General features: G+C 35.3%; 2 protein-coding genes across 2 annotated transcripts; one reads left to right on the forward strand and one right to left on the reverse strand.

The window, feature by feature from the left end:
* Positions 1 to 859: 859 nt before the first annotated feature.
* On the reverse strand, positions 860 to 7,981 carry LOC105343716 (uncharacterized). Its single transcript, XM_011451185.4, has 8 exons — positions 7,846 to 7,981; positions 7,104 to 7,731; positions 6,785 to 6,955; positions 5,390 to 6,529; positions 4,646 to 4,843; positions 4,392 to 4,464; positions 3,523 to 3,725; positions 860 to 3,349 (listed from the first exon to the last, which is right to left on the reverse strand). Exons 2-8 carry the CDS (start codon positions 7,720 to 7,722, stop codon positions 1,599 to 1,601), a joined length of 4,155 nt encoding a protein of 1,384 aa, XP_011449487.4. The 5' UTR covers positions 7,723 to 7,731; positions 7,846 to 7,981; the 3' UTR covers positions 860 to 1,598.
* Positions 7,982 to 8,168: 187 nt separating this feature from the next.
* Positions 8,169 to 21,366, forward strand: LOC105343718 (RNA cytosine-C(5)-methyltransferase NSUN2). Its single transcript, XM_011451187.4, has 21 exons — positions 8,169 to 8,330; positions 9,926 to 9,979; positions 11,652 to 11,746; positions 11,832 to 11,933; positions 12,035 to 12,140; positions 12,231 to 12,302; positions 12,518 to 12,602; positions 12,801 to 12,934; positions 14,145 to 14,275; positions 14,648 to 14,778; positions 15,655 to 15,728; positions 16,032 to 16,156; positions 17,670 to 17,776; positions 17,873 to 18,008; positions 18,288 to 18,386; positions 18,519 to 18,654; positions 18,779 to 18,859; positions 19,283 to 19,421; positions 19,550 to 19,589; positions 19,907 to 20,034; positions 20,680 to 21,366. Exons 1-21 carry the CDS (start codon positions 8,286 to 8,288, stop codon positions 20,928 to 20,930), a joined length of 2,271 nt encoding a protein of 756 aa, XP_011449489.3. The 5' UTR covers positions 8,169 to 8,285; the 3' UTR covers positions 20,931 to 21,366.
* The last annotated feature ends 304 nt before the right edge of the window (positions 21,367 to 21,670 follow it).

Raw genomic sequence — 21,670 nt, forward strand, 5'->3', positions numbered from 1 at the left:
AAACAAGGCTGGTGCCCTGTTTTTTGTTTACATATGTTCAATATACCAGTAAAAATCTTTTTTAAGCTGATTTGTCTATCTTCTTATTCATTTTAAGCATAAATAGACAGTTCCTAACGTTTAACACATTCACTTTAGGTCTAAAACTGGAATTTTCATGTCAACGTTCAATATGTAAACAAAAGCTCTGTTTACATATCAAAGAATTGTAAGCTCTGTACCTTGCTTAAAACTCAACGAATGACACTCAAATTTTGGTTGCCTGTTAAAAATGCCTTACTGACGCATTGTAAACATTAAAATCGGAAAAATAATTTTTGACCCAAATCGTGACCATGCCCCTATAAGGTCTTAAAAAAATGATGGAACTACGTCGTAGAAATCTTTACAATGCGAATATAGGAAAGAAAATAGAAAATAATGGAAGAAAGGTCATGTCTGACCTTTAGGGAAGTCTTGGAGGATACCACAAAACGCCAAGGCGTCTTGTCATGAGCTGTGCCCCCCCCCCCCCCCCCCCCATAATAATAATAACGAGCGATGTGGTTTTCTGCAACTTGAATAAATCTTGTCAAAGTGCTTATTTACAACTGGTACCTAAAAAAAGATTACAAGATTCTATGACATATTTTAAGACCGTTTGTTAAAATTGATCAGAAATATAAGGTCATATAAGTATTCATAAGTTCCTTAGTTTCATCGAAAGCCATAAAAATAATACATCAATGCTGTCAGATCATACACAGGACGTTCATTTACCGTAAAATTGCTTAATATTCAGACTTTTATTAAACAAATCAATGTTTATGAAATATTATATTTGTAAATCATCATTCAAATTGACTAGATTAAAAAAACCATAAAGTATAAACAATATTTTATCAGAATTGTATTTATTACATTAAATATGAAGTAGCATCTTGCAAATACATTGCAAACAACTATACATGTATCACAGTATGTTCTAACAAACAAGGTATCAAAATTCATTGAACAGCTTTTCAAAAACAAAACTCATACAAAATGCATAAATATAACAACTTTCTGAACTTGAAACAAATGTATCTTCAAAAACAATTGTTCAAATCACATTTTTACAGCAAAGATATCTTATAACTGCATGGATCCCTAACCATTATCTGCCTGAAATGTTTACGGTATACACAAGTTGACACATACTGTTATAATAGATTCACTTTTCAGTATTAAAGTATAAATGCAGCAAAAAGATAAAAATGCAATAACCACATCTTTACACATTATCTTTACATTGAAAATTTGGATTAATTTTTCTTAGATTTTGGATTGACAAGATTTATGTCTTTAAAACACAGTCATTTAAAGTAATGTAAAAAAAAATATAAAAAAAATTAATCATATAGAAGCTGCAGGTCCTTATAGTGTGCTTACACCATATACAACTGTTTTAAACTGAGAGTATTTTACTCCAATGTCAACAGTATTCTACTGCAAGAAAGACAACTGGAATCAAAATGAAAATTGTAATGTGTAAGAGATTACGAAGTATCCATATCAACATCCATACATAGATGTTGGTAGCACAATATCATTAGAACACTTGGATGATGGTAGGGACATTATAAATCAGGCTGTCTTCCTCCTATAGTCTCTTTGGAAACCAGACCACTGTCCTGGAGGTTGAAGTCATAGCTTGTGTCATCCAGTTCTATACTCTGTACATCGATCTGCGAAGAACTGTCATCCAGTCCGCGGGGGACAGAGGTTCTCTTGGAAGACTTCGCTTTGTGTTTACACTGAGCTGCATCTGTGGAGGAAGATCCTGTAGCACTGGCATTAGAGGTCAGCTGAGCAGACGACAGGGCGGATGGTGGAAGTGAATCTGTGACTGTGACGATAAGAGTTTGGTTATTGGGGATACCACAATCCCCTGAGGGCTGAACAGTGTTAATTTGTGTGGGAAATCCTTGGTTTGTGTAGGGATTGGATAGCGAACTTTGATTCATCGTTACTGTTTCGTTACCTGGCATTTGACTTTGCTGGGAGGATATAGCCTGCTGGAGAACTGAAATATAAGAGTTTGTATCCGGAGAAAACATGGACAATAGCCTTTCTGGAGTTACATGTATCTTAGAACTTGAAGCACTTTCACCTGAAGAATCAGGGGCACCTGGTATCACCTGATTGACAGCTAAAGGTGTCAAAGAAAACACCTGGTCCGATAAATTCCCAACCTGTTGCATGGCCACTAATTGCCCACTGTTCAGCTGTATGACAGGCACTGTAATGTTCTGAACAACTTGAATATTAGGATTGTGAGTTTGTGGAGCACTGCTAGGATTGACGGCCATTTCAGTCTGAGGATTTTGAGATGAGTTAATCTGTTGATCAGTCTGGTTGACATTAACCACTAAAGGTGGCAGCACTTCAGGAAGTATTTTGGTCTGCTGAGTTTGTGTTTCCACAGGTAGATTTCCTGATGGGTTATTGTCATACTGCTCATACCTACCCTGCTCTAGACTTTTCGATTCACGCAAAGCAGCACTCGTGGAAGGTTTGCACTTTTCAAAATTCTCCAGTGTTGTAGTTTGAATTCGGCAAGGCTTTGACAACTTGCGTTTATAATGCGTATCATAAACAGAATCGTTTTTATAGGATCTGCTGGAACTCCTCCGTCGAGTTCTCCTGCCTCCAGAAGGACTCTCCTCTTTATGACTTTCTGAATTTGAGGAGGTTGCCTCCTTATCAAGAGTTTCATAATTGTGATCCTTTTTTCTTTGGCCCATGGAGGAGGAAATAGTAACCACTTCCATATCATAATTATGGTCAACTCCAGGGGGCACTGTTGTGCTGTTTATGACCGGCTGCTGAAGTTCCAGCACGGTCAGCGCTGTGGACAATGTCGACTGAGTCCTTTCTCTGTGAAGTTTCACATGACTGGTCAGCGAGTCCTTTCTCACAAAAGCCTCATCACAGAAATCACACACATAATTCTTCTCATATTTCATTCCTTGGGAATCATGGTCTCGTGGGGTCCGATGTCTCTTGGATTTTCTAAGATGACTGGAGGGTTTCTTTACAGAACCACATGTATTGTAATGGTGCCTGGCCTTGGTCATGCTCTTGCTGCAGAAGTTGCAGTCCTTGCAGAGATACAGCTTATAGTTGTGAGAGTTAGACATGTGGGTTTTGAGCGTCTGTTTGCTAGAGCAAACATACTGGCACACTTTACAAATGCACTCTGGATCAGGAGTAGAGTGAGTTTTCTGATGCTCATGAAATGATCTTTTAGATGAGGTGGAAAATTCACAGTGGTCACATGTGAACTTTGTGCTGGAATGATGAACATTGTAGTGGCTAATTAAATTACCTGTAACAAAAAATATATTGAATATGTTAAAATCAAAACTCCAAATACAGCTGTGGATAAATTTTCCACGAAAAGGCAATAATATGTTCTATTGAATGCAATAATAAACAATCAAATGTTTATAACATACTTAAATATTTGCTTTGCGGAAGATAATGCAAATGTGTACTTACTTTTAGCAGAGCAACTGAAATCACATTGCTCGCATTTGAAAGGTTTCTCTCCTGTGTGTGTGCGCATGTGTCTCTTCATATCCGACTTGATTTTAAACTTGGAATCACAATAGAGACAAGAAAACGGAGCATCGCCTGTGTGCTTACGCAGGTGAACAACTAGCTGACTAGTGGTGCGACAGGCATAGGAACAAGTCTGACATCTGTGGAGATTTAACAAAATTAATACATGTACCACCATAACTTTATTGTATGAATAATTTTCATATGACCAACTCTGACATCTAGGGGAAAATAAAATTTTATATAATTATGTTTAAACTTGGGACTGCCATTCTTGGCAGATCTTCAGTACTTGCATATGGATAGTATTATATATGGATTTGTCAAACCTTTTTATCTGCTTATACAGAATGCAACTTTTTCTTTATTTGAAGTTGAACAATCAAATACATTTGTATACAATAAAGTGATTACAATAGCTTTAAGTACATTTACTTCAAAACAAAATTATTCTTTGGAAGAGAGAGAGAGAGAGAGAGAGAGAGAGAGAGAGAATAGTTGTTGAACATGATCTTTACAGTCAGAGTCTGCTTAGTGCTATAATTGTCAGTCAAGTCTATTAAGCAGAAAAAGCCAAGCAAATTTTTTATATCATATTAAATCAATGAATTTGAACACCTGACTTTTTTGGCCTAAAATATTAATGCACTTGACACTCGGCATAAATAGTATGCAATTAATTTAGAAAATGAAATACATTGTGTAGATACATGTAAGACGTAAGATTACATTATATCTTAAGCATGTTAAGAATTTACATTGTGAAAATTACTTGTAGGATTAATGCATCACAGATTACAACATACTTGATTGGCTTGTCGTTGCTGTGTACAGTCATGTGTTTCTTGATACTGCCATTGTCCACAGCTCGGTAGTTACCTGTAAATTTACAGTGTCTTTATCAATAACTCATTGCGCTGAGTAAATGATTTACATACCACTGATTACAAATTGCAGTTTCTTAGATATGAGTTTTCTTGAAATGTGTTATTAGCAACTTGTCTGTTCAAGATCAAAAAAGTTTTTTGAAATCATCTTTGCATTATTTTTTTTTACTTACAGAGGTCACATTTAAATGGTTTTTCCCCCGTGTGGCCCCTGACATGTAGGCGGAGCTTGTCCATCCGACTGAAGGTTTTGTTACAGTATTCACAACTGTACGGCCTTTCCCCAGTATGAACTCGCATGTGTCTCTCCAGATCCTTCATGTAGGCAGACACAAAGCTGCAGCCTTGGATGGTACACTGGAACTTCTTCTCTGAATGTAGAAAATACATGTAATGTCAAATTCATTTAGTCCACAAATCCTCTTTCAAATAATGTAAATTCATTTACATTTTTTACGAGTTGTGGGACTGGATTTTTTTAATAGGTACAAAGTACAGATAAGTTACAGGTATATTTACATATGTATGTGATGTTGGGTTGCCTTTGTATTAGTAAGAAAAGTACATGTATATGTAAGTGTAGTAGTTTGCTTATTAATTTCATATCAACACCTATCTTTTGATCATTGTATTAATATGTACTGTGGTTTCATCGATATTTATTTGGTTACAACTGAGGTGGATTTTTGGTGCTGAGCAGATCCCCAAAATCAAATGTTAATCAAAGTAAGAAAAAAACCCAATAATCTGTGCTGACTAAAACATAATCCACTTTATATTTCATTACACTTTGTTGTTAGAAAATCAATGAAAATTGATGTCTATGAATACTGATGAATCTTAAGTAAACAAAGTGCATGAGTTTATCAGTTTTAACTTGATTTGACACCAAATAAACAGGAGGAGACTTCTCTTACTTCTCTGTTTGCTCTTAGGAGACCTCCTTGTCGTCTGCTTCAGCTTGGTCTTGTGTTGCTGTGGTTGCTGTTGCTGACTCAGCTGCTTCTCCTTGTTCTGTTGCTGTGTGCGGAGGTACGCCTGGTGGAGTTGCTCCACAACCTGACTCTCCTGGACCTCGTCCTCATTCACAAGACTTGCTCCACCTTCCACGGGTGGATTCTCCACACTGATTTCACTTCCCACCATCTGGTTCTCAATTCTGACTTGGCCTTCCACTCCTTGGTGACCACTGGGCATGGCCTCGGTCAACTGGTTTAAATCAGGTTGCTGGGACTCTCCGCTGAGGTTTTCGGTGGATAAATTGGATTCTATGTTGCTTGCAGTGTGAGTTTTGAAATGCAAGGAGTAACTATTGTCTCCCATATACACAACACTGCTCACCTCCAAATTCTGAAGAGAGGCTTCACTAATACCTGTAATCTCATTTCCTTGTCCATCTTCTTCTTTCGAAATATTCTCCAAACTGTCAACTCCAATATTCTCCATACCTTCTGTGTTGGCATATTTACTCAAATTACCTAATGAAGTCAGAACAGTGTTTGGCGTCAGCTGCATGTCTGTGAGTTTCGAGAGATTTTGTGAGTCAGTACTGATAGACAAAGGAGTCATGTCAGCAGTTGTTATCGCTGGATTAACACCGTTGTCTGAGACAGGAATTGCGACTGCTGTTGCTTCACATGGAAGAGATTGACTAGAATGACCAGCAAGAAGCTGCATGGACTCTTGTGATAAGTGTTGTTGAGGCTGAGTGGAATTATGGGTAGAATCTGAGAGAATACCAGGTATCACTTGAGAATGAGGTAACAATGAAAATGATGCATTGTGGTCAAGCTGCATCTGGAGAGTTGGTTGTGATGAATGCTGGACCCCCCCTGTACTGTTTCCCATCTGCCCAGGGTAGATATTCTGAATTGCTGGTTTTGGTATTGACCTTTCCAGATGAGCTATAGGATGTATAGCTTCAGAGGTTGTTAATCCATTATTCAAGCTTGAGGGTATATGTGTTTTAGTATGTGCATTTGTTACTGCATTCTGTTGCTGATTTGTGAATTGTTCTTTTATTTCAAACGAGGCTTTTTGAGGACTTGAATTTGTAGCTAAACAAAGAAAAAAACAAAGTATATTCAAATTATATTACAAATATATTTCTTTTTGACAATATACATGTTGTTTGAGACACTGAGATGAAAATTTTGAATTGCTGGTAAAATATACCAATTACAGAGAACAACTTAATCCTAAACTGTCATAATACCTTAAGGAATAAAAAAAATCCAAATACATTTCTTCAACTACTTCACTACTAGTATAGCTGATTTAAACATACAACAAGAATTAGATTTATATTATACCAAGATCATAAGAATCCTTCATGAAGCTCTGGACCAGATTAAGAACATCAGCATTTTCAGCATTGATGGGTATACATATATCTCCCTGGCCTGTGTTTGTGATGATCAAATACCTATCATTGTTTATTGTAACTATCTGGCAAACTGGATGTGAGTTGTTCATCTCAACAGCTGTAAAATTGATCCAAAAGTACATATAAAGTAATGTTAAGAAACAAACTTTCACACTGAGGCTTCTTTATACTCATATTCCATGCAATAATATCCATGCAATCAAATATTACCAGGTGATTAAAACCAAAACCAGTAAAATACATACCTCTGTGTTTTTCTTCAATCTCCTCCATATTCTGTCTTGCATATTCATGGCCAACTGGAGTAGGCAGTTGATTACCGATGTTAATATTTGACATTTGTTGGGGATGTGATGAATTTCCAACAATACCATCAGCACCAGTACATGCATGTTTCTGATTTTGGTAAACTTGTGTTAAAAGAACACTATCACTGCTAACATGCTGTAAATTTTCATTGTTACTGTTTCCTAGTAGGTGCACAAAGTTTGATGGTATTACTGTTTTATCTGCATACTCAGGTAATGCTGCAGAACTAACATTTGTGATGAAAGAATGCTTAGGCGTTATCAGTGTTGGAACAACACTTGAGGAAACTTCACTTTTCTGATATGGTTGATTTTCCACATGTTTTGCTGAGACATTTTCCACATTTGGAGATTTTGGACATTTTCCTGAATCTTCTCTCTCTGTTGGAATTCGGACTGTTGTACCTGATTGGTTTAAGGAATGAAATTTCTGTTTCCTTAGCTCTTCTAAAACTGAACACGTTTCTTTGTGTTTTGTAAACTCATGATAATCGTTGTATTCTTTCCTGCAGGCCCCACAAATGTGAACATCAAACACTAAAGATCTGCAATCCATTCTTTGTAACTAAAAAACAACATGACTGAATATCAGGCTATTGTTATTCAAACAAAATAATTTGCTTTAGTCTAATTTCAAAGAATACTTTTGTCTTCGATCATATTTTTCTGAATGACTAACCTTTAGCAATTAGCTGCTGTAAGCATCTACATGTTGTTTTGTTTTACCCTAGTAGATGGTAAAGCAAATTTTATGTAGGTATACACTGGAAATAAAGCTCGGTGCATAAAAGTAAAACTATTACGGTATACAGTTTTAATTTCCGAATACATCAAAAACTTTATGTTGTCCTATTTTGTTGTAAACAGAAAAAGTGTATGAATAATTTAGTTTCAATATATGATATATAAAGATATGTTGAAAGCTGCTTTTAACATATATACCATGTGGAGTAAAAAGGAATTTTACTAAAATTTAAAGTGGTTGTGTTTGGTTTGAATTTTACTTTATCATTTCCTGCAAAACCAACCCATGTGGATTGATGTAATCCATGCATTGCTTACTAAGAAAAATTATTTTAACAAACATATTGCCTCTCGAAAAGTCTTTCTGTTAAGATAATGGGTAGGAGGCGACCGAGGCCAAATAAAAACAGGAGAGATGAGGTAAAGAATATCGTAATAAGTGTGTGTTGTGATGCAATGCTAAATTCTAAAATTTGATTTTCTATGACTACTGCAGGTGTCACTACAGTATTAAATTTTACTATATATTCTTACCAAAATTGCACATCTTTACATACAGATTAAAAATTCAAAACGAACTTCTGGAAAAATCCTCTTGACATCTTTTTAAACAACGCATCATTTACAATTTTCTAGCAAAATACACACGTGCATCCAGCAAGGCGTGAGACTTTGTTTACCTCGAAGTTACACATGTGCTTGAAAATCAAGCCCGGGCCTTTTCACCCCCCTCCGGAAACAACACTCATCAAAAATTCAAATGACCTCGCATTATTACAAAAATGGGATAGTTAGACCTCTTTACACATTGTTTTTCAGCTCATAAAAAAAATCAGCTCCTGTCGCGTGCGGAAACGCCCCGAATTCAAAGAAAAATTCGGGAATTATTTTGGCTCAGCCATGTTTTGACGTGAACCTTCAGTGAAATACTGTTATGACACCTGCAGTATAGCTGTTCTAAGGTTGCTCAAATCATGAAATGGGTCTTTATGGACCTTTTGAGATATAATATTCAAATTGGGATAATTAAATACAATGTAAAACCTCCATTTAAGTCATTCTATCGCATAAATGGTCTATGAATAATCAGACCCATTTCCCATTGCCCATGATAGGTCTCAAATTGTTTCTATCTAAAATCCCAGTAGGCATAATTATTTTTAGCCATGTATTAAAACCTGATAAGCTAGAAGGGGTGTTTCTAAGAAGAAATCTTGGAAATTTTTCATACATCATGAATGAACATTGCTTGAACCCTGAAATATTTATGAATATCAAGTAATTGAACAAAATATGAATCAAGGATTTCTTGGGACAAAATATAACAAATTGAGCACGACCGGCTGTTTGCTGACTTGACTCGCATTTGTTGGCAGTCGCCTGTATTGTAACATTAATTGACCTCATATGTTTTCTGCTGTGACTGTGTTGAGGGTGTTGCCATTAAACACAATCACATTTTTTATATCAATTTACAATTGATTAATAAAAGACATGCACAGTTAGATCTGACTATCTATGTATTCATAACGCTAAATATTGCACACACGGTATACATCATGACGTCATATTTTTTACATCACTCAACAAATTCTTTTAAAGAAGGAAAGATCCGAACATGTAGATATAAGTAGAAAAATTTGACCAGTTGCAGAAGAATAACACATTTTATTAATCTTTTAAACAAGAATATCTTGGTGTATTTATTGTTCATTTTACATCACAAACAATTATCGCCAAACTTGAAGTTGGTACAAGTTTGAGAACTCAACATGGATGCCAGTGATGTCACTGCACGTGAAGTGATTATTTCTCCCCCATATTTGAAAAGTTTTTTAATTTCATAGGTATAGAGTGTAATTTCTGTGTTTTGTCATATATATGGGTACACATGCTTTCTGTAAGGAGAGCTTGGCTCTCAAGAGCCTTTGGGCCTGTGAGAGGGCTTTGCCCTCTATCAATAGGTTATAGATAAAATTTCTTTTAGCACTGTTGTGATTTGCATATATTTTCAGAAAGGATACAAAGCCCATGTGAAAGAGAATAAGTTGTTTGAGAAATATTACAAAGTAAGTAAAAGTTAATACAATTTTTGAATCACAATGTCTTTGTTGTTTAATTATTTTTGCAAGAGGAATATATGCAGAAGTATCGCAGTACAGCTTCATTGCAATCACACATATGCTTATGGGCATCCTCCCATTTCTTGGAAAACTTAGTCAAATTTTTCAGACAAAGGACTTGGATCTAAGTAAAGTAACACCCATAGTTAAAAGCACCTGTGATGCACTTCTAGATTTCAAAGAGGCAGAGGGAATGTATGTTGATAAACTAGATGAGTTCATAATTGAAGATTGGGACAGTGTTTTGTACAGGAGACCTGACACTGAAAGTAGAAAATCAGCTGTCCAGGGAGCCATAGAAGTTAACATGGATGGATTCAGTGGTTTTGAAAAAGAGCATAAAGAGTGTAACTTTGAAGAAGAAGAAGACAATGGGGTTCAAATCAGGTATTATCAACAACAACAAATCATCCTCAGAAGTATCATGCCCAAGTACTTGGATAATATTGTTGCAAGTTTAGAAAACAGATTTCAGGAGAATGGTTTCATTGAAAAAATGCAAGTGCTACAGCCTATTCATATTCCAAGAAAGGAGAGCTAGCAAAGTATGGAAGTGAGGAAATTGCTGTTCTCGCCAACCACTTTGCTATCCATGGAATCAATCCAGAGGAAACTCCACTGGAATACAAACAGTATAAATGTCTTGTAGTTGGATCATATCAAACTTCTTCCCTCTGTGATATGTGCTTTCACCTTGGATCCGAGTATGAAGATATCATGCCCAATATTGTGAGACTGATTCACTGTTGTACTGTGATACCAGTCCGCAGTGCAACATGTGAAAGAGGGTTCTCAACCCAAAACAGAATTAAATCTAGACTGAGGACCAACTTGAACAACATTTCATTAAATGATTTAATGAGAATTTCTGAAGATGGTCCTTCCATGGCACACTTTGACTTTCCAGAGGCTCTGAAAATATGGAAGGAAGAAAAGAAGCGAAAGTTATTTGCATTGTGGATATTAACTGTGATTAATATGAGTAACTGTACTTATTGGTAAATAATCTTCATGAGAACAATTTTCATGCATTAAATTGCATTCTTGATCATATGTATATATATGTATATAAACACAGTATCAAACAATTGCAATTACTTTTAAATTAGTTTCATTGTTTAGTTTAATAATTGAATAAGAGTAAATTGATATTGGTTAACAAAAAGATTTGTGAAGGTTGATGCAACACACGTTTTGAGAAGTCTCCCTAAAATCTGAAACTTCTCCCTAAATTTCCCAGAGGGAGAAGTGAAGTCTCCCTGAAATTTGGGTCTAGGTTGGTCCCTGTAAGTTAATACATTTTTTTAATCACAATGTCTTTGTTATTTAATTATTTTTGTTTACAAATTGTAACAATATTGAATTTTTAGAGTTTCAAACCTTCTAAATTGAATTCCTTGACTGACTCTATGAGAATACATGTCAGCCATCAAATGTATATAGTCTTGCATTATGTTTATTTAATCAAGCTTAGTAAACCACTATTCATCAACTGATTCACAATTATACATGTATCGCACATGGGTAAAAAAAAAGGTCATAATTAGTGTTTCACATACATGTACCTTTTTTTGTTTTCACAATGAATAGTCCTTTTCTTAAATGTTGTGTGTTATAGGAACTTGGTTTTGTACCAGAAGAGGAATGGGATGCCTTTATGAATGCTTTGAGGGAACCTCTTCCCATAACATTCAGGATCACAAGCTTTGGTGGGTAAGTATCAGTCAATAGAGCAGCAATATGGAAAAAGAAAGACAGCATGATATACTCAGTGAAGATTTTACAACTTACTTTTCAGAGAAACAGAAGAGCTTAAGAAATTAGTGAAGACGGAATATATTGGCAAACTTTTAGAAGAGAAGTCAGAGAGCGATAAACCAAAAGTGATCTGTTTGCCTTGGTAAAATATCTAAACTATGTCATAAAAACCATTTTGTGTAATATCCATTGCAGGGGAAAATAGCGGGGAAAAAATCCCTATTTCTTGTTCAATGTTTGCAGGTATCCTGATGAACTAGGATGGCAATTAAACTCTTCCAGACAAGAAGTTCGTAAAGATGCAAGATTTGAAAAATTGAAGACTTTTCTTCTTCAAGAAACAGAGAGTGTAAGAGATTTTCATGTTGTTGCTAAAAATTGCATCTGAATTTTGCATTTGAATAACTTTTAATGACATATTTGTATTATATGGTGACAGGGCAGTATCAGCAGACAGGAAGCGGTTTCTATGATTCCACCAATGTTAATGGCTGTCAAGTCACGCCACAAGGTATGTACTATACAGGGAAATATTTGCCCCCTTTTCATTTTTGCTCTCAACAAATAATTTTTTTTATTGGCTGGATTTCTCTTAACATTCACTGTAGGGGTATTTAATGAGCATTTCATATTCTTTGATCAGTGAAACCAGTTTTAGATGACTAGGTTAAAATAATGATGTTAAGTGCTTACACCAGTTCTGGGAATCTTATTACATTGTTGCAGGTGTTGGACATGTGTGCTGCTCCTGGCTCCAAAACTGCCCAGCTGATTGAATACCTTCACAACACACCTGACAACCAGATACCAGGTATACAACATACCTGTAGATCTCCTTTGTTTAAAACAAAGATTAATCCTGATTTTGGATGCTGAATACCTAGGACTGTTATTTTGCCACTAAATGAGAAACAACTATGCCATTTCTCAAAGAATTTATACAATGTTTTTTCCTTTCCTGTAAAATTGATATGTGGGTAATATTTCCATTTTCTGTTTGAATTTTTAGAAGGGTATGTTGTTGCAAATGATGTTGATAACAAAAGATGTTACTTGATGACTCACCAGGTCAAGAGGTTAAACAGTCCTTGCTGTGCCATCATTAACCATGATGCCTCCTATCTTCCCAATCTCAGATATGGGGTAATGTATAATCAGATACTCATTAATTATTTTCTTATGCATGTACATACTCTTAGTAAATGTACTATTTTTGTTGTCCCCCGCCGCAACGCGGTGCGGGGACATAGAAATGCCGGGCGTCCGTCCGTGCGTCCGTGTGTCCGTGCGTCCGTGTGTCCGTGCGTCTGTGCATCCGTGTGTCCGTCCGTCACACTTTTTTGTAAGCGCTCTCATGCCTACAAATTTTGACGGATTTTCATTAAATTTATACCAAATGTATATACCACTATTACCTTGGTCAAGTTCGAAAATCAGCATTGGTCGATACTTTTTGTTGGAGTTATGGTACTTTGACCGCAATAATGACTCTGTTTTATCCAAAAATTGACCTTGTAAGCGCTCTCATGCCTACAAATTTTGACGGATTTTCACTAAATTTATACCAATTGTATATACCACTATTACCTTGGACGAGTTCGAAAATCAGCATTGGTCGATACTTTTTGTTGGAGTTATGAGACTTTGACCGCAATTATGACTCTGTTTTATCCAAAAATTGACCTTGTAAGCGCTCTCATGCCTACAAATTTTGACAGATTTTCATTAAATTTATACCAAATGTTTATACCACTATTACCTTGGTCAAGTTCGAAAATCAGCATTGGTCGATACTTTTTGTTGGAGTTATGGTACTTTGACCGCAATAATGACTCCGTTTTATCCAAAAATTGACCTTGTAAGCGTTCTCATGCCTACAAATTTTGACAGATTTTCATTAAATTTATACCAAATGTTTATACCACTATTACCTTGGTCAAGTTCGAAAATCAGCATTGGTCGATACTTTTTGTTGGAGTTATGGTACTTTGACCGCAATAATGACTCCGTTTTATCCAAAAATTGACCTTGTAAGCGTTCTCATGCCTACAAATTTTGACAGATTTTCATTAAATTTATACCAAATGTTTATACCACTAATACTTTGGTCAAGTTCGAAAATCAGCATTGGTCGATGGACTCGATACTAGTATACTGCTTGACCGGCGGGGGACTCAGGAATTCTATTCTTGTTAAACTTGTGTTATTTAGATTTTATAAATATATGGATGTACATGCTTACAAATAATGCATTTATTTCAAGATCTTGAAAAAGTGTCTTTATTACTGGTATTATCATTTTGAGAGTGAGAGAAAGAATTATTAAAGGTTAGAAATGTTTGTAACCTTTCAGGATGGGCCTCGTGAGTTTGTGAAGTATGACCGCATCTTATGTGATGTACCATGCAGTGGGGATGGCACTCTCAGAAAAAACCAGGACATCTGGTCAAAGTGGACCCCGAACCAAGGCATCAATTTACATGGGTAACAGTTTTACTCCTACTGTGTCTGTTCAGGATGTTTGGATCTTGCTTTTAATACTCTTTGACCAACATCTATTTAGCTCTTCAATTGTAACCTCCCTTTTCACTTCCATTAAAAGCTTGGGTGGTCACTGATGGGTATTTGTCGATTTATGTAGCTTGAATATATAAAACATAACTGAAGCTCTATTCAATTCTGTAGTTGTTTTTCATCTCATGGTGTTTCAGAAATATAAAGCAAAGTTTTGTTTATGGTGTTATGACTGATAATGATTTAAAAGGAAAAATATAGAGTACATGTATCTATTTTTCAAGATCATTTTACAAATGAAATAAATTTGACTCCCTTACAACTGCTGTATGTTCGTTGTAGTATTCAGGCCAAGATCCTGAAGCGAGGTCTGGACCTGTTAGAGGTTGGAGGGCGCCTCGTGTACTCCACTTGTTCCCTGAATCCCGTGGAGGATGAGGCGGTGATAGCCAGCATGCTACAGAAGTGTGAAGGTAAGGCAGGGTTACATAGCGGTTATTATACCCCCACTTTGAAGGAAGGGGTGGGGGGTAATACTGTTTCACCCTTGTGTGTCAGTCTGTCTGTCTGTTGCCTGTTCATGACAAATTTTTGTCACTGATATCTTGGCAACTATTGGTCGCAGCTGCTTAAAATTTTAATTTTAACACACTCTCTGTTTATGCATGCCTTATGATGGGATTCATTTTTGTTCTAATCAGACGTCACTTTCCTGTTCAATGACGACTGCTTGAAAATATTAATACACTATTTGTTTAGGCATGCCATATTGTGAGATTCATTTATTAACAAATCAGGCATCAACTTCCTGTTAAATGACAACTTTGCTAATTCTGTATATTCATATCACATCAGGGTATCAATTGTGAGCATTGGCTCACATATTTTTTGTTAAAATCAGGTCCAAGTGGGGATGGGGTTGTGGAGAATGGCTCATAATGTAATGCCTATTTCTAGTCAATCCGAATTAGTCAAAATTTTAGTATGTATTGAAATAAGATATGTCATGTCAATTTCAAGTCAGTTGAGAAAGAGATTATTGAGATAATCTTTCCATCTGCTACTTCTTGTATTCTGATGCACTCAAAATAGATCCTTTTACTTTATATAACTCTAGGATTAAGTTACCAATGAAAAAGGAAAAATTGATAGTTATTAGATTTCATTGGTGTAAACAAAATCACATTTTTAATTTTTATCAAGATTAATAGAAATAAGAATAAATAAGAATTAATATAAAACATATCATAGGATTAATTAAACACACAACTTAGTTCAATATCAGAATGGACTTAAGCTAAAACTATGTGTATATTACTGCTATACATGCACTGCTTTTTTTTCTGAAGGTACTGTGGAACTGGTGGATGTGAGCGAGGAAATCAAGAATCTCAAGTACACCACGGGTCTGTCTTACTGGAAGGTACATGTACTATATAACAGAGCCTCAACTACTCTAGAGATTCATTGTTTTATATGATTCTGAAGTTTTCTTGCAAACTGTGAGGATGTAGAATCGCAATCGCTGAACTTAAAGTTATAATCTCATGTAGTTGACAACTATCAGGGGGAAAAAGCGAAATATTAAAATCTGTGTGGGATGCTTCTCTCAGTTCTGTACCTGAAATTAATCAATACCTCACATTAATGAAAATTTCTCTAACAGAATCTTCACTGATAGAATATATTGCTTATTGCTAACATGAGGCATACTTTTATTCGACAGCTGATGACAAAGGATGGGAGTCAGTTTTTTGACAGCTACGAGTCTGTCACAAACTACACCCACTTCCAGCCCTCCATGTTTGCACCCAGCAAGGAGGAGAGCGAAAAGTTAAACCTTCACAGATGGTAAGGCATAAATTATTCATTTCTGTATAGTTTTAGTTCTCTATGCACAGAAGTTTATTTCCCCCACAATACATTACCAACATTGGTATCAGCATGGACACCTTTTTATCAACCTCTGTTTTTTCAACACATTTCAATTTTACACTTGCTTTAAATCCAATCATCATACCTGTATGATCAAGATGCACTACAAGTAGATCCTACAGTCTGCCATGGTTCTAGGATTTGTACAGGGTGCTATATTAATTGTGAGTCTTATCCTTGGCTTTGTTATATTGAAGCTGTTGATAAAGAATTCACAGACACTTTTTGTCAAACATATCAACTAGTGCTTTATTATGGATAATAATCCTTGTGTTTAACAACAATTTGGTTCATGGGAATCATTAATTGATATGCAAGATAAGGGATGCTAGAACCAAATTAAAATGTGATAGGTCTGAGATGTGCCTTTTCTAGGTAGTACATATAGTACTCAGGAGAAGAAATTCAAAATTGCTAGAACTTGATTATGATACATTGTGCAGTATATATTGATATTTTCAAAAAGCTAACTGCTCAAAGAGCTCAAGTGTTTGAGGTGTTGATTAGAAGACATTTTGGCTACAACAACAAATGCTAAATACTGTATACAGGGAAATATTCACCCCCATTGTATTTTCACCCTTTCAGCCTTATTTTCAGCGGGTGAATTTAAGACTGGGCAAATGCCAAGGTCTTAAATTATCCCTGCTTAAACAAACCTATGTCTGGGCGAATTCAAGACGGGGTGAAACTGTTTGCAAGTGAAGAAGTGCAAAAATAACATGGGTCGAAAATAACCCTGTATACAGTATCAGTTTATGGTACACTAACAACTTTGGCCTGTCTAGGTGTTACATAGGCAAATAGACATCTAGGCAAATAAATACAGTAGTTCTAGTAAAAGTGGCAGTAAACACAACATTATCATGACTTAATATATTTAATCTCTTTTGAAAAGTTTCAATAAAAATTGGAAGTATTGAACATTGGTGCTTGTACCAGAATATTAATTTTAATGGGGATATTTTATGTCCTCTGTGTACAATGTATAAAGGGCATGTGACATGACTTGAGTTGCACTACAAGTAGATCCTACAGCCCTACCATGGCTGTAGGATTTGTACAGGGTGCAATATTAATTTGTGAATATGATTTTTGTCGAGGACTTATGCATAAGCTCTTGATGATAAAATTCACAGACATTTTTATGTCTTAATTAAATGTCTCCGAAATGAGATTTGATTAGTACAACGTCAGTTGTGTGCTATGAATCCTTTACTTGTTTTGTATTATGGACATTGACATCATCATTTTATCTACAGTTTAGTTCTAGGATTAGTCACAAGTGATAAGGAAAAAATTTGATAAATTTTGAAATATGTCGACGTAGACATTATTTCATTTTTTAAATCAAGAGAAATGTTTTATGATACTTTGCGAGTACTCTTTTCAAGTAAAGATTTCTAAAAACAGACTTTCTGTATTTCAGCATGAGAGTGCTACCACACCAACAGGACACAGGCGGATTCTTTATCGCCGTCCTGGTGAAGAAGGCAACATTACCATGGCAACAGAAAAAAGAAGCCAAACTTTCAGGTTCATATAAATTATGCCCTGTCAAAATATCTGATTTTGATCTTTCCACTTTTTCATAAATATCAGTCGTTCTACATAGGTTTTTGTTTTATTCAGAACAAAAGGATAAAAGTGAAGCCAATGGAGGGGAAGTAAAAGACAACAAAATGGAGGAAGGTAACCCATCAGAGCAGACGACTAAGGAAGACGAAGGAACCAAGAAAAGGCCAGCCGAAGAGGACGAGGACTTGAAGTAATTCATGTTAGAGTTTTAGAGTAATAGATGTTCTGAGTGGTACATGTATTGAAGTAAAAGATGATAGAGTTTTAAAGTAATAGATGTTCTGTGTGTTAGAATTGGTGTGTTAAAGTGATTTCATTTTGGTGTGGGATTAATACATATAAAGAATAGATACATGTGAAACAGTACAGTTTATACACTTGAATTTGGTAGAATTTGTTTGTCCTTTGGTACTCTTCGCTGGAATATAGTTTAAAACTGATGATTAATAAAAAGTGTTTTCTTTTGCAGCCCCAAGCCATCAAAGCAAGTGACCAGAAGATTGCATGGCTATAAAGAAGATCCTTATATCTTTATGGATGAAAAAGACCCCATGTGGGAACCTATCAGGTTTGATGCCATTTTGTGACTACATGACAAAGAGAAAAGTTTGCAAAAACACACTGTTAGAGTGATCTCCCTTATGATTTAAGAACCATACCAAATGATGACATCTATATAATTGACATTTATAATTGATAGGAATTTTTATGGAATTCCTGAGGACTTCCCACGGAATCAGATCATGTACAGAGCAGAGAATGGACAAAGAAGGACGCTCTATTTTGTGTCCTCAGCCATCAGGGATCTAGTCCGCAGAAACAATGACAGATTCAAAGTAAGTCATCTGAAGTCTCTGGAAAGGTACTGTTCAGAAAAAAAGAATTCGGAATACAAAGAGAGAAGAAAATTTATTTTTGTGAAGAATGAAAAAATTGCAAACGGTTTACCTTTTTTTTCAGTTCATCAACCTGGGCGTCAAGATATTTGGGCGAAGTAAGTCTCCACTGGTACCAGACTGTGATTACAGAATTGCTCAAGAGGTAACGTTTTCTTTTATGTTATGTATTACATGTAAATGTAGGTAGGTTATATTAAAGTTTGAAGAGCTGTATATTTAAGGAAAATATATGAATAAGCAGTATTTTAAAGAGATTTTATAGTAATTAAAATATTTATGCTCAGAAATTGACAAAATAAATGTATATATTTTCTGTGTACATTTAAAGCTGATATGTTTTTATTTAAACTCTTAATACTGTAAGTTTCTTTTCCATTTGTTGAAAAAAGAAGGATTGCATGGGAACAATTATTTTTTTTATAAAGATTGGATACAATTTACACATTTTGTGATTTCATGATTGAGCATGTTGGCTCTCAGATGTGCTGTGCCATTGATATTGAATTACATGCTCTCTTTGACTTCCTTGAGTACATGTATTAGATTGATATATCTCTCTATCCAGGGTTTAGTGACGATGAAGAGTATGCTACAGAAGAGGGCTTTAGTTCTGTCCAGGGAGGACTTTATCCTGGCCTTGACCAAAGAGAACCCGCTGTTTAAAGAATTCTCAGCTGATGGCATCTCTAAGTTCCAAGGCATTGGTAGGGCCTGCTGATATGTTATGAATTTTGTGTTTCCTGTCAGTACCTCAAGATAAATGTAAAAAGGATACCGAGTCCTTTTGACTGGAGTTCTGTTGTTCATTAGTAATGTTATGTTTTAATTTCAGATACAGGAAGTATAGCTCTTCTTTATAAAGGATCAGAGAGGTAAAAATACATGCATTCATTTTAGTATGAAATATGTGTTCATGATCTGTTCATGGTGACATGGTCATGATGTTGAAATGAAAACTTAGGAATTATTAGAATTCATGTTACCCCTCAACTATGAATTTGCAACCCCAAGGAATTAAGAGCACTGTCTTTATTTATTTCATTATCATCTTAAACAAATCTACAGAATGAAATCCTAATGAATTGTAGAAAAGTTGACTTAAAAAATTTGAACCTTAAAAATTTGAATGAAAAAAGTTTCAGAGATAGAAAACTTTAAATCTGCTATAAAGAAAATGTCTTTCTTACAGTGGGAGTCGGCCGGCCTGTGACCTGGTGATCTGTGGGTGGAGAGGGAAGACCTCACTCAGGGCCTTTATCAACCACGGACTCAGATTCCACTACCTCAGGCTCTTCAGTGAAAAACTGGCAGAAGAACGTAAGGATAACACTTCATTTGAATTTTTTTTTTACACAGTTATCCTTCCTAGACTCAGTGATTGAAAATTGATAAAGATTAAAGTTCTTATACAGTGGAATTATAGAAATCAAAGTTTTTATACAGTGGAATTATCTGATTTTGCTTGAATTTCTGGATTTAATTGGCACTCTTCACACCATAACTTATGAATGTTTCAGTAAATATTGACATTTTGTTATTTGGTTTATAATTTCTTCAAGAAAACTGTCTGGACAGAAACTTTTTACCCCTAATAAATATTATATTTTAGACTATAGTTATTGACTACATAATATTGAATATGTTAGAATGTTCTTGAAAAAGAGAAAAGGTTTTACTTTGTAGATTAAATTTGATGTATAAAATTCTGGATCATCTATCAATAGACAATGTTCAAAGAGTGATTTAATGATTATAATTGCAAGTTAAAGTAGGATGTAAAATTTGGCAAAGTAAAGAATTTTAGAGTATGAAGTACCCACAAAGTTCATAAATTTTCATTCCTCACAAGACCTGCTGAAGCTTAAATTAATGTATGTGTCATGTCTAAACTCTCTTACAACTGTCTCGAGTGCACCATGTTTTTGTGTACTGCTATTTGTTCACACTTATTCTTTTATATAGTGGCAATCCAGATGGAGGAACGGAAACAACAGAAGAAAGATAAGGAAAAAACAACAGAAGAGGAGGGAAATGTAGAACTGGATCCAGAAGAAAACACAGGGGTGGATCAAACAGATGTTGACTCTGAAATGACAAGGGGTGAAAGAATGGAGGAGGATGATGGAGAGACTGTTGATGGTGTAGTGGATGGTTGTGACAATGACACTGGTGATAGATGTACAGATGGACAAACAGATGAATGTGGCACTTGAGTGAAAGAAAGTCCTAGATATTTGGATCCTGTCTTTGTATGAAAAGAAATCGGGAAAGGAGAAGCTTTTAAAAAAAGAAAAACAAGATGTGTGGTGTCAGATCAAATTTTAAGTGCTGTGAATATGCATTGAATTAGGATGCTTCTTTTTGCACTTCAAGTTGTAATGTAGAAGGAATATCTTTATCACAATCTTGATGGAGGTCTATTTAGGCAGCAGATGACAGGGTGACACTATAGAAGCCAGCCAAAGTGTTGATGTACAATAAGAAATTTCATCGCACACAGATATTCTAATAATGAGATTCATTTAACACATTTATGAATTTGTCGTGATAAGTATTTCCACTTGCTTAAGCAATTCAGATCATATTCAAGCCGCAGTCTTTGAAAATGTGTTGAAAGATTACCTTCTATTAAATCTCCAAACAAGTTTATTTTCTTTTTGTCATCTGTGAGGAGTGTTTTATGCTATCATTTCCTGTCTATAGTCCACTCCTAGTAAGTCAAGATGTCCAGGCGTCATCGAATACTGGGTGCTCTTTGTTGAAGGAACTGGGTTTTTTTCACTTTTGTCAGATCATAATGTAATGAAATTGTATATACCCGGTAGATATATACCTGTGTTATGTGTTTTTTGTCACATGTCAAAATTCTTAATTTGTCTGTATGTGTATGTTGCATAATTTGAAAGTTTAAAAGGGTGGCATATTTTGTGGGATGAAGCGAGAGTCAGTTACC

This window comes from Magallana gigas, chromosome 3 (assembly GCF_963853765.1).
Source record: "Magallana gigas chromosome 3, xbMagGiga1.1, whole genome shotgun sequence".
NCBI lineage: Eukaryota > Metazoa > Mollusca > Bivalvia > Ostreida > Ostreidae > Magallana > Magallana gigas.